The sequence below is a fragment of the Ammospiza caudacuta genome, chromosome Z (assembly GCF_027887145.1).
Source record: "Ammospiza caudacuta isolate bAmmCau1 chromosome Z, bAmmCau1.pri, whole genome shotgun sequence".
Classification (NCBI taxonomy): Eukaryota; Metazoa; Chordata; class Aves; order Passeriformes; family Passerellidae; genus Ammospiza; species Ammospiza caudacuta.
In genome coordinates, this window is record NC_080632.1 from 80,087,579 (window position 1) to 80,102,826 (window position 15,248).

The following is a 15,248-nucleotide window of genomic DNA, read 5'->3' on the forward strand; positions in this document are numbered from 1 at the left end:
GCACTGCTCAGTCTATACATTTAAGTGAAGCTGGAGAAGGGCAGACATGGCCCTGTATTTTAGCTGGTGGTGAAAATAGCAGTGGCTTCAGCAGGACGCATTTAATTCCTTCTTCCTATGAAGCCCCTGAATATTTTGCTCACCTATGCAAGCAATAAGGAAAATGAAAAAAACCACCCACGCTGTCTCGTGCTGAAAAGCAGGGAAAAAAAAGTTGGGTTTGAAGAGCGGCTGGAAGGGGTGTGGTTACCCAGGAGGTGTGTCAGGCATCGATGAACTTATTTATAAGCAAAGGCAGCTGTGCTGGAGAAGAAACTTTGCTGAGGCTTTGTCAGCTGCTGCTGTTCCCCTGACACCACCTGAGAAGCACCTCTGCTGCGATGGGGAGGCAAAAGGACATTCTTGCTACCATTGAGGAGCACCTGAGGATCAGAAACAAATTAGTGCGGCAAGCGCTGGCCGAGTGCTTGGGGACGCTGATCCTGGTGGTGAGTGGGGCTGTAGTGTGGGATGCTCTCTGACCTGTGGGATTGGGGGAAGCTGTCCTGGTGAAGGGGCTGCGTTGCTGTCAGGGTTTGCATTGGGAATGAGCCCAGCTCTGGTGCAACCTGCTGCAAGGGGTCTGGAGGACAGTCCCTGTGCACAGGGAAAAAATTCATCCATATTGCTTAAGGGTGGACGTTGGGGTTTCTTACAAAATGTGGGCGCTGAAGAGCTTGTTTGGTGTGTGGAAGCTTCTGTATATCTGTGAAGTGCAGGGAGCAAAACAGCTCTGTGTAAGCAGCAAGTGTTTTGCTAGAGATCATGCAAAACTTCCTTTCTGTCCGCCTTAGGATATTTTCTTGGCTCTGAAATACTGCAAGTGTTATCACCCGAGGAAGTGAAAGACATTTTTGTTTCTTTTCACTTAACTTTTCCCATGCATCCCATCATGAAGAAGTAGCCAGAACTTTAGCTGTTGCAATGTCCTTTTACTGTCAGCCACTGATTCCCCAGGGGCTTGTCAGTGGGGCTGCACCATACCATGGCAGCTCCTGCTGGGACCTGGTGCTTGCTATCAGCCACTGTGCCTTTCAGTGGCCAATGGAGATAAAACTCTTCTGCCTGTTCTAGTGCTCAGTTACCAAAGGGGTGGAATATAAGGGATAAAACAGGATAAATGTGTGTCTAATGCCTGAGGTTGCAAATGTTTTGAGCAGCTGCAATTTGCTTTAGAGTTAAAGGCAGATATGGACAGCTAGGTGAGTTGTGTATGAGCTGTGTGGAGTAAATGCTGGTGTAGAAAAACGGTGGCAGGGATATCTGGCTTAGAGCACCTGCATCTGAAAATGCAGGACTGCCCAGCTGGCCACAGGTTTGATGCATATGCATTGAGGCAGAAATGAGTTGGAGTTCGCACAGTGAATATCTGCAGGTACAGGTTCCTCTGAGGTGGTGTAAATCCAGAGCAATCCTGAAGGTTTCAGTGGAGTGACTGTGGGTTTACACCTCCTTGTAACTGGTGGCTGAACTCTCTGGAGAGAAGTCTAAGGGTTGGAAGAGTTGAAGGCAGAGGAAGGCTTGATGAAGAACCTGGGGATCAACAGAAAAAGACTGACACAATTATATGCTCTCATAAATAAGATTTTTTTTTTTTTTGATGATGAAGAGAGCATTTTGGAATCTTGTATGGCAGCTTAGGAGACTCTGCTAAGACTGTGTAAAATGTTTCCACTCTCAAAAGAAAGCAGCTTTGTATGGTGCAATGGCTTTATTGTCAGAGCGACCCAGCTTTGGTGATTTGCAAGCAAGTCCTGTTGATTTTTCCAGGAAGGGTTGTTTGGAATTAAGGTGGGTAGAAGGTGATAGGAAAGTGATTAACTGTTAGAAGACTGCTGTCTATTAATCACTGATGTTGCTGCTGTTAGTCTCAGGATTGAAACAAGGTAAGTCTTGTAGTGGACTAATGCCTCCTGATAGCAAAGCTAATATTGCTGAGAAACAAGACAAGCCTTTGGCCTTTTGGATCTGAGCTTTCAGAAGGGCTCATGATCCAAACCCCACTAGTCCATCCTCTGTCTGTAACAGCTGGCACAACAGCAACTACATTTCCTTACACCTTGCCTCTCCAGGCAGAGAGGCATTGGGATCTGCTCAGAGCTCGAGTAAGGGTTTGGTCCAAAATCATAAGCAGCCTCCAAAACGGCAGTGGCAATGGGCACCCACCAGCCACGCTGGACACTGCATTGGCAGAAGTGGGCAACACACGCTTGTCCTCAGGAGCATCAAACCTGCTCTGTTGCAGTGTGTGTGTGTCTAAGCTTACAGGCTGAGCCTTCACCATGTTCAGGAGTTCCTGAACTGGTTTTAGAGGCACAGTCAACTCCATAACTCCATCCTGTAGGAGTCAAACTCACTCAGGATCTCCTGCTGCAGCTCTGCAGTGGACAGAGCGCTTGGGCTTTCTGTGACCATGTGAGAGAAAAGGGAAAGTCCCAAACTCAGTGAATGCTCTTGCATGGTCAGAAGTCCAAAACAGGCTGCAGCAGAGGAAAGTGGGTTCCAGGACTACAAGCTTGCAATATCCAAGCTAGTCAATCCCTTTCCAACTTTGTGCTGTCTCAGTCTATTTGTCTTAGCAAAGACAAAAAAAAACTTGCAGTTTTTTCTTTATTTCCACCCTGATTCCTTTTAATAGTTTTATTGTATCACCTACATGAAATAGAAAGGGTCTTGAAGGTGAATTCCTTCCCCTTTCAGTTGGCCTGGACAATTGTTTGAGTTGGATTTTCTCCCAAGACAGAAATTGTCATTTTGTACCTTGCAAAAGTCCCTGCTGCCCACCCTGCCAGCAGGTTGAGCTGTGTGTGTGCATTTAGAGGGATTGTACCCCAGTAAATATCTGTTTTGGGCTTCACAGTAAAATGCCTGAAGAAAGACCTGAAACCACGAAAGTTTTCTTCATGGTAGATGGAGCTGACTAAACACAAATATGTTTGAATAAAATATTATCAGGGATGGATTTAAGGTTAGATGTTGTTCACACTGAAATCAACTTCCTGAGCCCCAAGGGAGGGAGATGGTTTAAACTTTGCAGCTTACTTTAAATTTTACTGTGTAATGTAAAACTTGTCCCACTGTGGATATTGGCACTGCTTCAGCTTCTTCCCTCCTCCCTTTCACTCGCATAATGACTGCAGCTCTTTTAAGCTCTTCTAGACAAAACCTAGATTGAAGATCCCTACAAAGTCTCGCTGCCTGTAAGAATGAACCTAGTGCTTGATTTTATTTTTCTCATTTTTTTTAAAGAGATGGTGAAGGTAGAATCATCGAGTGGTTTGAGCTGGAAAGGACTGTTTGAATAGTGCCTCTTTTTTTTAAGATAAGAAAAATAATCCAGCTAAGGCAGCCAAGCCCTGAAGAATGCCAAGGCAAGTTGCTGTCTACTTCCAAGCCACTTTTGCTGTGCGGAGCACCTTGCATAACTTTTATTTAATTTGTGGGTGGTGTCTCTATTGTTGCAAAAATAGTAATGCTGATTCTACATACATCTCTTTTGATACTTAAATTGGCATTTCCCCGCTTCAAAATTCACTCTCTGAGTAGCACTTTAAGCTTGAGCTTTATACCTGTGCTGGAAGCACCGCTTGCTGGCAATCGTTAAGCACTACAAACGCCAAAGGCATTTTCCCAGTCCCTTGCTGTTTGTGTTATTACTGTAGCAACCCACTAAAGCCAGATTTCCATGGTGGGTCTCCGTGCCTCTCTTAAGGCTCGGTCTGTTTGCCTTGCTCTGCTGGCTGTAAATACCAAAGCTGGTTCTGTTTGTCTTTTACATTTGCAGGAAAAGTAATGTGCTGATTATGACTGATTTCCGAGTGGGACTCACTGTGAATCACTACTGTAGAGGCACAAAGAAAGAACAAAACAGCTCCTAATTGCTTTTCAATTGTTGCTGCCTTGACTTTGTGGCTAGGTGGCAGCTTTTTGGGATATGACCACAGAAACAAAAATGGCAAAGTGGTTTGGATGACTAAAGCAAGGGGAGCTTCACCTCGTGAGATGACCACAGCAAAGGGAGCCCCACTTAGGTGCTGGCAACTTAAAGTTGCTGCTCATCCCACAACTGTCTGGGACAGCACAGTAGTTCCCACAGTTGCTGTTTGATTTGGGGTGGTTTGCTTAAACCCAGCTTATCACATTTAGAAAATGTAATTTTAAAAAAAATTAAAGTTCTTTTCTTGGTTAATGCTTTGCTAGGCTGTAAAAGTGAATGGAAATCCTTGCTGTAAGCATGTTGAGTGCTGCTGATTCTTCCTTGCAAAGGAGGACCTGGTGGGTCCTGTGCTGCTGGGTATGGGGACACGGGTAGTGGCAGTACTGCTGCTTTCCCTCAACCCTTCCACAGAAAGGATTGAAGCTCTTCACTAACTGTCCAAAACTATCCCTTCTTGCTGGCTCTCTCCAGAAGCAGGACATTTCTCCTTCCTACAAACAGGACAGCTTGGGCACTAATGTCGGCTCCTCAGCTGTTTAGGTGGCCTGGAAAGGCCCAGGGATGGCCTTGAAGAGCCAACGCTTCAAAGGACGAGGAGAGACTTCTGATCTTTTCTCGGTCTCGGTGTTTATTAATTGTTTATCTAAAAGGTTTTCTTTCAGCCCAACAGAGGTCTGCACAGCAAGTCAGCCATGAGCACACTGCGAGCCCCCGGGGCGGTCACTTATCTTTATACCTGAAGTTACGTGTACAATATTTATAATTTCTCCCCAATACCTTCTACCCTTATTAACCGGTGCACTTTTAGTAATAACCAATCCCAAAGTGCCACCATCACCACAGATGATGGAGGCCAAGAAGAAGAAGAAGAAGAAGAACAGGACACGCCCCAATTCCTCCATCTTACTTCTTTAGACCCCCCTGTACAGAAATCCTAAACCCTGTGTTTTACACTCTAATTAACTTATCCCTTCATCATTCACCCAGTGAAACCCTCCCAGTCCTCATACAGGTGTCATCTCCTGTGTAGGATCAAAATCCAGCCACCAGACACTTCTGGCAACATTCCAGGACTCCCGAGCCCCCCAAGGGTGTTCTCGGCCACTCTGCACCTCCATCCTGAGGTGCTTAGATCCCACACACTAAGACTTTCCCTTGGTGGGAAGGCATCTTTTCCCCAGGAGTGCCCAACCCTGTGACCAAGCCCCCCCCAGTCACACTGGTCTTTCTAGTGGCTGAAACCTCTTGTAGGGGACATCAGAACAAATGTTTTTCCCTCTGTGCATGGGTGAACAACCTAAACCAGTGAATTTCATCCCTAATGCCCAACTCCTCTGCTGAAGGTCGCTCAGGTTTCTTGAGCTGAGGGAGGCTCATGTCTCCAGCTTTGTGCAATGTTTTTTATAGCATGTGATGTATGTGGGGCGCAGTTTTGCTTAGAGTCTCTCATCTCTCCAGCCCTGCAGCCCTGGCTTGGGTCTGGTTCAGTGGGTGGTGCACAAAGAGCTGTAACATAACAGGCCATCTGCTGCTGCCCTTCCTGCAGGGCTGCTTCTGTACAGGCTGCCTCCAGCTGTGCTGGACAAAAAACTGGGCTCTGGGGTCTGAGGTTTCTCCTTGCTTTGCAAATTGAGAATGATGACCAGCCTGGTTGTTTGAGAGGTGCTTTGAGGAAAAGCATGAAGGATAGTGCTCCTTGCATTGTCTTTCTGTCTGGTGGAGGCTATCCTGCCGTGTGAGCTGTGGAGTTCAAGATCTCTGCATGCTGATCTTGCTCCCTGCCTTCTCCCTATGAAGAGAGATATCCTCTGTGTGTTCAAAACTTAAAATCATCCTTCAGTATCTCTGGGTTTTCTCCTTCAAAGCATACTCATGGTCTGACTGCATCTTCTGGCATCTTCCCCATTAACCAGAGAGCATCAAGGGCTGACCAGTCTTTCCCATCCGCCAGGGTGATTAGGGTAGATTTACAGTAGGCTTCTTGCCTAATCCCTGCTTTATTTGCTGGCAGAAGAGTTGTAATTCAGGTAATTGCACTCCTCCTGGTCTATGCCAGCAAAGCTTTCCCACCTACGTTTAGAGACCTGTCTGAAGTCGAAGAGCAAATGCTCTCAGGCCTTTTGTGTTGCACATTAAGGTGTAAAAAAAGCTTGCTGGCAAAGGAAGGAGGAGACAAGAAAGGAAAGAAACCTGGCTCTTGTGCAGAGGAGTTCTGAGCACCATGTGTGAAGCTCACATATGAATCAGTTTTCCACAAGATCTGCCTAAATAGGCTGCCTTCAGTAGCCCTGTTTCTTCATGAGCTATTGTGACTTTTTAACCTCCATGGCTCTTTCCTACCAGCCCCTACTGGCTACGGGGCTTCCATGTGTTCAGACATTGAGATGGGGTGTTTTTTACTTGAGTGATTGAGACAGGGACAAAGCCAGCTGCTCAGTCTCCAAACATGCCCTGGACACAGGGAGCTCACGGTTTCTGAGTGTGAGGTATCCCCTGCAATGTGCTACCTTTTCCCATTATTTGCTGCTGGTGCCTCCTTCGTTCAGGGCTGTTCTTTTCCCCTCTGGAGTCTGGCAGCCCTGCCTCTCCTGAGCCCATTCCTGCAGAACAAGGATTTAGCCCTTTTTCACAGTGCAAGAAGCTGAATCACCCCATGAGCAGTAAGAAACCTCCCTGTTAAATTTGCTAGATTCAGTAAGATGGAAGTAGGGAGCAGGCTTCCATTAACCTGGTTAATGGCTACATTGACTCCAATTCATTGGAGAGCAGGTTTAACACATTGGAGTGATGCTTTATTGCAAGTGTTTTATGAGTACTTTAAAACCACTTTTGAACTTGGCTAGTATTGTGGGTGTGTAACAGTCAACTGCTGCACCTACTGTCATGGGAGGTGCTAACTTGCATTTTTGTTGGCTGGACATTCTTCCAGAAGTGTTTTTTTTACACAAAAACAGAACCAAAATACACCTCCCCCCACAAAACCAAAGCCAAACAAATGAAAAAGCAAAACAAAAGTCCAACAAATGCAAATGAAAAACAAAACCACAAAACAAAATGCTGTGGGAGGCAGGTTATTAAAATCAAAAGAATGGGGTGTGATCTCCCCTTAGGTGTGCACCACTGTCCCTGACTACAGAGATAAAAGATTTGCTAAGAAGTCTTACATACATTTCATGAACTAAAAAGACTGGGAAAAATGTTGAATTGCTTTTATTTGACCTTCCTTGCCGTTCAACCCAAGCTGGATGCTCCTGAAGAGCTCTCTGTGAGCAGTGGACAAACAAAACCTATAAAATGAAAGCTGAGATTCTCTGGTCTCATCTGATCTGGGAAAAGGAATTGGAAGGAAAACTAGCAAAGAGCAGAAGTGAAAGTGGTGTGATTAAAAATTGTATCAGCTACTACCACAACAAAACTCTGTAGTGTCAAGGTACTTGCCACAGAAGTCTGGGTAGGCATGACTTGAACTGATTCCTTAAAGTCAAATGCCATGGAGGGATGTCATGCATGACACTGTGTTTGTGTGTTTAGTGGACTCCACTGGTGCAGGATGGAATTGAACACATGCGTATCAAAGTTCAAACCTGTTCCTGAGTATCACTGCACTCTTTTTATCTGCTGAGGGTTAAGTTTTCTACTGTTACACTGAATTAAGCCAAACAGTGCCCATGGCCCATCTGATAAACAGCTGTAAAGGTCCTGTGGAGTGGCTCCGGGGTGTTTTTACATGGCCCATAGACTCCCTTCTGAGGAAAAGCTGGAGTGCTACTGCCAGGTGTAGGATGGAGGAGAGGAGGATGGGGAATGACCTCCTGAGATAACCTCTTGAGAAATGGCAGACCTGGCATTCCTCCAGCTCAGGGGAAGACCTTTGCGGCTGATCAGGGAGGTGGAGGTGGGAAAATTTTACTCCTTGGTTTCTGCAGCCAAAAGGTATGTGCATAACCATGCACCAACCACCTGCAGGACTGCCAGCTCTTACAGAGTGAATAACCGTCATTACAGAGTGACAAATACCGTCATCGCCATGGATCACTAGTGGGTAAACTCCTCCAAACTCAGGCTTTGTGGGCTTGTCCCCTGCCTGGTCAGAATAATGTGCTGCGTGGCCTTTGAGAGGTAAACACCATGGCCACGTACTCTCTGAAATCTCTCCAAAGCTTGTTGGGGCTCGTTTGGGGAAAGGGAGAAACAGGATTCACCCTGGCTTTTAGCCTGTATTTATTTGCTCAGTTGGAGCTGTGCGTCCCTTGGTGGTTTGGGCATAGCTATTTCTGTTTGCTGCCAATAACAAATATTTTCTGCTTTTGTCTTGGAGTCTCCTCTGCCATGGTTTCCCAGCTGGGTAAGGATATTGTAGGGGCTGTTCTGACTGCACCCAGTAGAGAGCAGTGCTGGCTATCCCTCCCTCACCAACGAGTTCTGCAGGTTCCTTTATTCTTTTTACACAAGGCCCTTGTGTTGGGCACCTGGTTCCTTGTCAAGAGGCACTTATTTACAGAGTGTCCACCTCATGAATCAGCCTGCAGGCTACCTGGCTGCTCCTTTCCAAGCAAGCTGAGTGCACCTTTTGCTTTGTTAGCAATTCTTCAGTTGTCAAGGGTACAGGAGGGGATGAGTTATGTTTGTTTTGTCTTTGCCTCTGATTTGGATTGTGTGTTGCTCAATGGGCACGTCCAGTGTTGGCTGAAGAATAGACAACAGCCAACCTGGCCACCTTGGTGCCTGTTTGGTGGCTTATCCTGTAGGAGTTGATGCCACCTCTATGGCAGTTGAGTAATTCTGGGATGATGGAGTTACGGAAGTAGAAAGTCTTTGTGGGGGCATAGTTGTGGATATGTGGTCAGAAGAAATAAGTCAAGCCTTGATCCCTAGATTTGAGCATCTCATGAGCAGGCTGTAATCTCTGTCCTAGTTTAAGCATCCTCTCAGTACCTGCCAATGTGGTAATTCCAAGTGATAATGCACCAAGGGTCAGTTCAGGTGGAGCCAGTGGGAGATAGAAGCATACAGATGATCAGGTTTAGAGCTCTTTAAATTACATGTTGCATTGTGGAAAGACTTGCCAAGACAGAAAGCCTGCAGCTGGATGGCTGATGAACTGAATTGCTGAGGGAAGCTGGTTTCAGTTGTTAAGGGTGAGCATAGGAATGAGGGCTTTTAGGTGCAGTTGGGAAGAGAAGAATTATCCAGTTGGAGTGAACATCTTTAAGCAACACCTTCCTTAGCTACTAGGAAACAGTTTTATAATCCAAAATAAACAGTATTTTTCTACCTGAGTGTTTGGTTTGCTGCACACCTGATCTTGGACAGAAGGCAAAGACTGGCTGTGCTGGTGGACTCTCTTGAATATGGACTTTTCTTGATGGAATCTGGAAAGAGAACTCCAATAATGTCCGGCTGAATGTGGCCTTCTTCAGTCACAATTGTACTTCCAGGCATTAACAGAATTGTTCCCTACCAATCTATGTGCTACTGTGTCAAGCAATTAGTCTTTTTAACACAATGGTACCCAGATCCCTCATCAGCATAGTTGTACTGTGAATATCTCAGACCAGGATGATGTCTGGCTCTTCCTTCTCACCTGGCATCTTAAAATTAGATGTTTGGACAAAGAGTTACAGACTGCTGTAGATATATCTTGCTTTTAATTTTAGCCCTATTTTCAGTCCGTCCTGCCAGGAGATAGATTTGTCTGTGCCCTTTTTTCTTCCCTCTCATCTCTAGAGATAATGCATAGATACTTTGACCAAAGATAGAAGCTGTGAAGGCTTTGAGTCGTGAGTGGGCTGTGATGTCCCATGAAGGTGTAAGGGGAGCAATTGCAGCCATTGGTCAGCAGCTGGCCCTGATGTGGAACAGAGAGGGTAATTTCAATCTCTTTTTCTCCTCCTAGCTCTTTGGCTGTGGCTCTGTTGCACAGATCATTCTCAGCAGAGGGACCCATGGAGGTTTCCTGACTGTCAACCTGGCCTTTGGCTTCGCTGTGACGCTCGGCATTTTGATCGCAGGACAAGTCTCAGGTACATCTGGCTCCACGTGGACAAATCCACAAGTTTCACCTGTGTCAGTTGTTGTTCAGGTTTTCATACTACTTTTCCTGTGTGCCACTGGCATGGAAGCTAGTGCCCCTGGCACAACTCTGGGACCTAATTGTGCCCATTAAAGTACACTAACCACCATCCTCTCTGCAGGTGGACACCTGAACCCGGCTGTCACCTTTGCCATGTGCCTACTGGCCCGGGAGCCCTGGATCAAGCTGCCAATTTATGCCCTTGCACAAACCCTGGGGGCTTTCCTTGGAGCTGGCATTGTCTTTGGGCTGTACTATGGTAAGTGTGGAAACCCTGTGTCTTTTTTGAGGTGAGACAACTGTGTTTGTGACTCACTGCAGGGAGGGAAGTTTTTGTATCAGACAGGAGAACTTGCAGTGCAGTATTCCAAGAGACCTCCTTACTGTGTTTGTGGAATGGCTTTCCCATTCTCATGATGATGGGGTCAAGCCTCCTCAAAGCAATCTGAAGGCCAACAAACATTGTCAAAGTGCAAGTTTTTGTCCTTGAGTAATGAACACTGGACCTCTGGAAAGGCTCTTTTGTATCTACTGATCTTCCAGAAAAGTCAGTGCAGCACTAGCAGTGATGAAGGTTTTACATCTGTTCACTGTTCCAGAAGCATTTTCTCCTTCTTGGCTTAAAAAATGAAGTCTTCACTGTGACGTTCAATGCATTGTCTGGTGTTAACTTCCAGATAATGTGACTTCTAGCAGATTTTGCTGCTTTTATAGAGTGATTCCATACCTTGGGAAGCACCTTTCAAATCCAGTTCCTCATGCCTCTATTTCTCCTGTGTGCTTTTCATCATCGTAGGGAGATCTTCAGTGGGCAAGAACTGAATTTTTATGCTGGGCCTTGCTGTTCCTCAATATCAAGTGTGACATTTGGAATCAGACTTTGCCTCCCAGTTGTTTCTGGCAAGAGGAGTGATGTTCCCTGTAGCTGAGTGGAGCACCTGTTATTTCCAGCATCACTGTTATTTGCAGCTGGAGGAGGAAGCTGCCATCCCAGCACTGGCTGGAACTACTTTTCACTTTAGTAAGAAGCAAGGAGACCTTCCTTCCTCTCAGTAAATATCAGGGCAACAGTTCCACACCAATTACCTTTCCAGTTCCTGGGTTGAGGCCTCTTCTTCAGAAGGGATTTAACCCCATTTTAGCTACCTAACCCATGGAGAAGCTACATTCAGAGGTGTCTGGCTTTGTTTCCACTCACTATGAAGGAAAGATAGACTGCCCTAAGTTAGTTATCCAGCTTCTACACAGTGGTAGGCAAGGCACTGGTGGCCCTAAAGACAGCCTTGGGAGTTGTAACTTACAAAAGTGAAAAAAAGCCCAAATCCTGTTTGCTGATCCATATCACTATGTCATGTTTTCACACCAAGACTGATACCACAGATGTTTGGTTACCTTTGGGAGAGAGTTGGAGTCACCTTAGTGTTTGCTTCTTGACTCTTTCTTGATGCCTGGCAAATAATTGTTAGGAACAGGGACTAATGCCATCTGCCTCTGAGCCTGACTGGTTAAAATGCTGTGGTGGATGATGCCATTAGTTTTCCAAATAAAAGTGTTTGCTCTACAGCAAATGATTTATTTTTTTTCTCCTTCCCTACCTCTAGATGCTATCTGGGCTTTTGACAGTAACAGGCTCACTGTTACAGGACAGAATGCCACTGCTGGTATTTTTGCCACCTACCCATCTGAGCATCTGAATGTTGTGAATGGCTTCTTTGACCAGGTGAGAGGGTGCTGGGATGATGAAAGTGCATTTGAAGAGGAATTTCTGGGTGGGTCTGGGCCTCACCTTTAGTTAGAAAATTATTTGCAATTTAAAGATAAGGTATCCAGAAAGGTTTTTTTTGGAGTTGACACAGGTATCTCACTAGCCCATAGGAAGAGTAGGGCCAGAAAGGACCTTACAGCCAGAAGGCTTGTGCCAAGGCATTAACAAGTGTTACAACACTGGTCAGGACACCAGAGAAAAGAATGCAATTTGTCACAGTCCCTGAAGAGCCATAGTGTGAGGAATGATAGCTCTTCCTCACTTTCACTCTGGTACTGTCGTTGTGGCACAATTCAGAGGTCAGCTGGATATGGGGTGGTGGTTGCTGTTGAATGTGACTGTCTTCTAAACTTGCCATCAGCCACAAAAGGGACAGCTTCTACCCAGCCAGGGCATGTGGGAAGGAGGTTTAGGAAGTTTGTTTCCAGCTTTTCTGGCTGTCTAAACAGCTATTCATAACACTTCTTAGGGTAGGGAGAAAGGTTTGATTGAGGTTTTGGGTTGCCATAATCTCAAGAGAGGAGCTCCACTCTTTTATTCCTATGGCTGCTGTGGTCTGATAGTGTCGTGGGGTGACTTGGTCCTTTTAAAAGAATTACATCCCAGAGGAGTTAAATAACTTAGTTGCAAAACTAATCTGGATTAAATTCTTGTTGTCCTGCCCCATTCCTCTCCAGTTCATTGGCACTGCCTCCCTGATTGTTTGTGTCTTGGCGATTGTTGATCCCTACAACAACCCCGTCCCCACCGGGCTGGAGGCCTTCACAGTTGGTTTTGTTGTCCTTGTTATTGGAACCTCCATGGGCTTCAACTCTGGCTATGCTGTCAACCCTGCCAGGGACTTTGGGCCTCGTCTCTTCACAGCCATTGCTGGCTGGGGCATGGAAGTGTTCCGGTAAGTGCTTGGCGACAAACACCTTGAGCATCAAGGGGGAATAAATTATGAATCCAAATAGCTCTGGCACTATAAAGAGTCTTGGCAAGGTATCTTTGGATTGTCTAAATGTTGCTAAAAGATGCTGTCTGCTTTTCGGCTTCTTAAGAAATTGTGGAAGCTGGGCAGCTTCCAGTGGTGAGAGCAAATGACATTGCTGTCAAAGATGAAATCTCAGAGGAAATCTGAGAATTTCAGTTGCACCTTGAACATGAACACATCATGATTTTTGAATGGTAGAAAATGAGAAGTGTTTGTTATTTTTGGAGACACTTAAGAGAGCCATGTTATCAAGGGTTGCTTTCCTCCAAGCAGTGGGAGGGAATTGAAGGTGCCTAGTGTAGGCACAGCAAATGCCTCTCTCCTTTCCTGGTGGAGAGACAGTCTTGGAAGTCCTGAAAGTAGTTATTCTGGATTGCTTGTCACTGGGATTTAAAGTGTTTGTTTGTGTGTGTGTGGCAACATTTGCCTTGGAAGCTCTGCAGGTGCTGCTGTCCTGTGCAAGTGGGTGGTGACGGCTGCAGAGGGTCAGGTCCTGCATGGCTCCTGATCCAGCAAATATCCCAATGCTTAGGCTGCACTCCTTACCTTGTGCACTTCCTTTTTGTTTTCCAGGATTGGTAAGCCGTCCCACTGGTGGTGGGTCCCAGTTGTGGCTCCTTTCCTTGGGGCAGTTGCGGGAGTGATTGTCTATCAGCTGACGATCGGATGTCACGACGAGCCTTCTCCCCCTGCCTCCGAGCAGGAAACAGTTAAGCTGGCCAACGTGAAGCACAAGGAGAGGGTCTGAGGAAGCTGCCACCCAGATCTGGCAGGTACTCATTACTCAGGACTGCAGCTGGCAAAAAGGAGAACTTAAGAAGAGCTTCAAGAACAACAGAAGGAAGAGTTTTTTACCTGTCTAGCATTTTTTGGTTTTTTGTATATCCCTGACATATTTGCTTTTGACATTTCCCTGTGAGCCTTCCTCCAAATGCAGTATCATGTAATCTTTTCCTAATAGAAGGGGATTGAGGACTGTAGGAGTCAGGAGAGAAGTGGGCATTGTTGTCCAACACAAATTGGCTGTTCAGGAATTTGAAGCTCTTTTGAGCTGTGTTGCTGACATTGCCTGTGACCTTGGCAAACTGCTTCCCTTCAATCCTGCGTTCCAATCTGTAGAATGGGGATCATGCAAAACTTAAATTGTTTTGCTGGCATGGATTGGAACCTCCTACATCCTGGAGGAAATTTTGCCTGTGATTCTGTGGATCAAATTCTGCTTGATGTTGCTCTAAAGTTAAAGTCAGTGCCTTGACACCAGGAATTAACTAGTCTAGAGGATTTTTATTAGCCAAAATTTCATATCTCTTATGAATTCCTAGATATTGATCCATAATGTCAGTGAAGAATGTAAGAATGCATTGGATTTTCATTTAATAGTAAGACAAAATGTTTACAAACAAGCACATCCTGGTGTTACAATAAAAAATTTTAGTATTGCCATCTCATGGAAGATCACATGTAGGAAATCCTTAGTCTAACTAGGGCTAATCTGGACAAAAAGCTTGGCTCCCAGAAGCAGCTTTTCTAATTAATCAGCTTTGTATATAAACTGCAAGCAGCTAATAGCCAAGATCCAGTGGAAACACAGTGTTGCTTAAGTTGCGTGTGTTCACGTAAATTTTACAGTGGTGTTGTTGGGGGTTTATTTTTGTTGTTTTAGTAGATTTATATATAAATATACTCCTTGAAGCTGTTACTAAATACCAAGGTTGGGATGAGTTCATATAGAGATGTATGGGAATTGCCGATTCTCTGTCAGCTTTGAGATAGTTTTGGGTTTTGCTGGGATGGTCTTGGATTATGGAATTGGGGTTTGTAGAGCACCTCCTTTTCTACCTTGCAGAATAACTGCGATATCCCTGGTACTCATGGCTGAGGGACTGAGGTCAGGCACCTCCTGTACTAGCAGTACTGGCATCTCAGGGGATCTCTGGCTCTCCGAATGCCATATTATTACAAAGTATTTGAAAAAAAGCATTATTGGTTGTGAAAGAATTTGGAAGTCCCATGCATTGGAGAAACTTGGTCAAAGCCTATTTCTTTAATGTGTGAATTCATTAAAAATGTATCATTGTACACATTTCCAGTCAGTAAAAGGATGTATTCTTTTTGTTTTTCTTTTTAAAAAAATAAAAGGTCAATACCCACACTGAAAAATGCTAGTGTTGCTTGTATTTTTAAGTAGCTGTCAGCAAACTTCACCATGGAAAGGAAGTCATCTATAGCAATAGCTTCCTCAAGCCCTTTTCCTCTTCAGCCTGAGCAAAGGGGAATTAACCCTTTTAGGCAGTATATCTACATGCTCCACTCGTGTTTTATGCCTTTCCCTTTCGGGGTGTGATTTTGAGGCATGTGGAGGAGATGGAGTAGCTGTGCTCAGTTTAGTGACCAAGGTATGGGCTGGGGTAAGATTGTCCTGCTGTCAGGCATCTTATTCTTACAGCAAAAAAAACCA

The 15,248-nt window shown here is 45.3% G+C and overlaps 1 protein-coding gene across 1 annotated transcript; it reads left to right on the forward strand.

Annotated features, from left to right (window-relative positions):
- Positions 1 to 261: 261 nt before the first annotated feature.
- On the forward strand, positions 262 to 14,950 carry AQP3 (aquaporin 3 (Gill blood group)). Its single transcript, XM_058823242.1, has 6 exons — positions 262 to 488; positions 9,873 to 9,999; positions 10,171 to 10,308; positions 11,651 to 11,769; positions 12,492 to 12,709; positions 13,364 to 14,950. The coding sequence occupies exons 1-6, from the start codon at positions 381 to 383 to the stop codon at positions 13,536 to 13,538; spliced, it is 885 nt and encodes a 294-aa protein (XP_058679225.1). The 5' UTR covers positions 262 to 380; the 3' UTR covers positions 13,539 to 14,950.
- The last annotated feature ends 298 nt before the right edge of the window (positions 14,951 to 15,248 follow it).

Coding starts and splice junctions, on each gene's coding strand:
- AQP3 (XM_058823242.1), top strand. CDS start 381: ATGGGGAGGCAAAAGGACATTCTTGCTACCATTGAGGAGCACCTGAGG. Junction 10,309..11,650: donor TGTCTTTGGGCTGTACTATG/GTAAGTGTGGAA, acceptor CCCTACCTCTAG/ATGCTATCTGGGCTTTTGAC. Junction 11,770..12,491: donor TGAATGGCTTCTTTGACCAG/GTGAGAGGGTGC, acceptor ATTCCTCTCCAG/TTCATTGGCACTGCCTCCCT.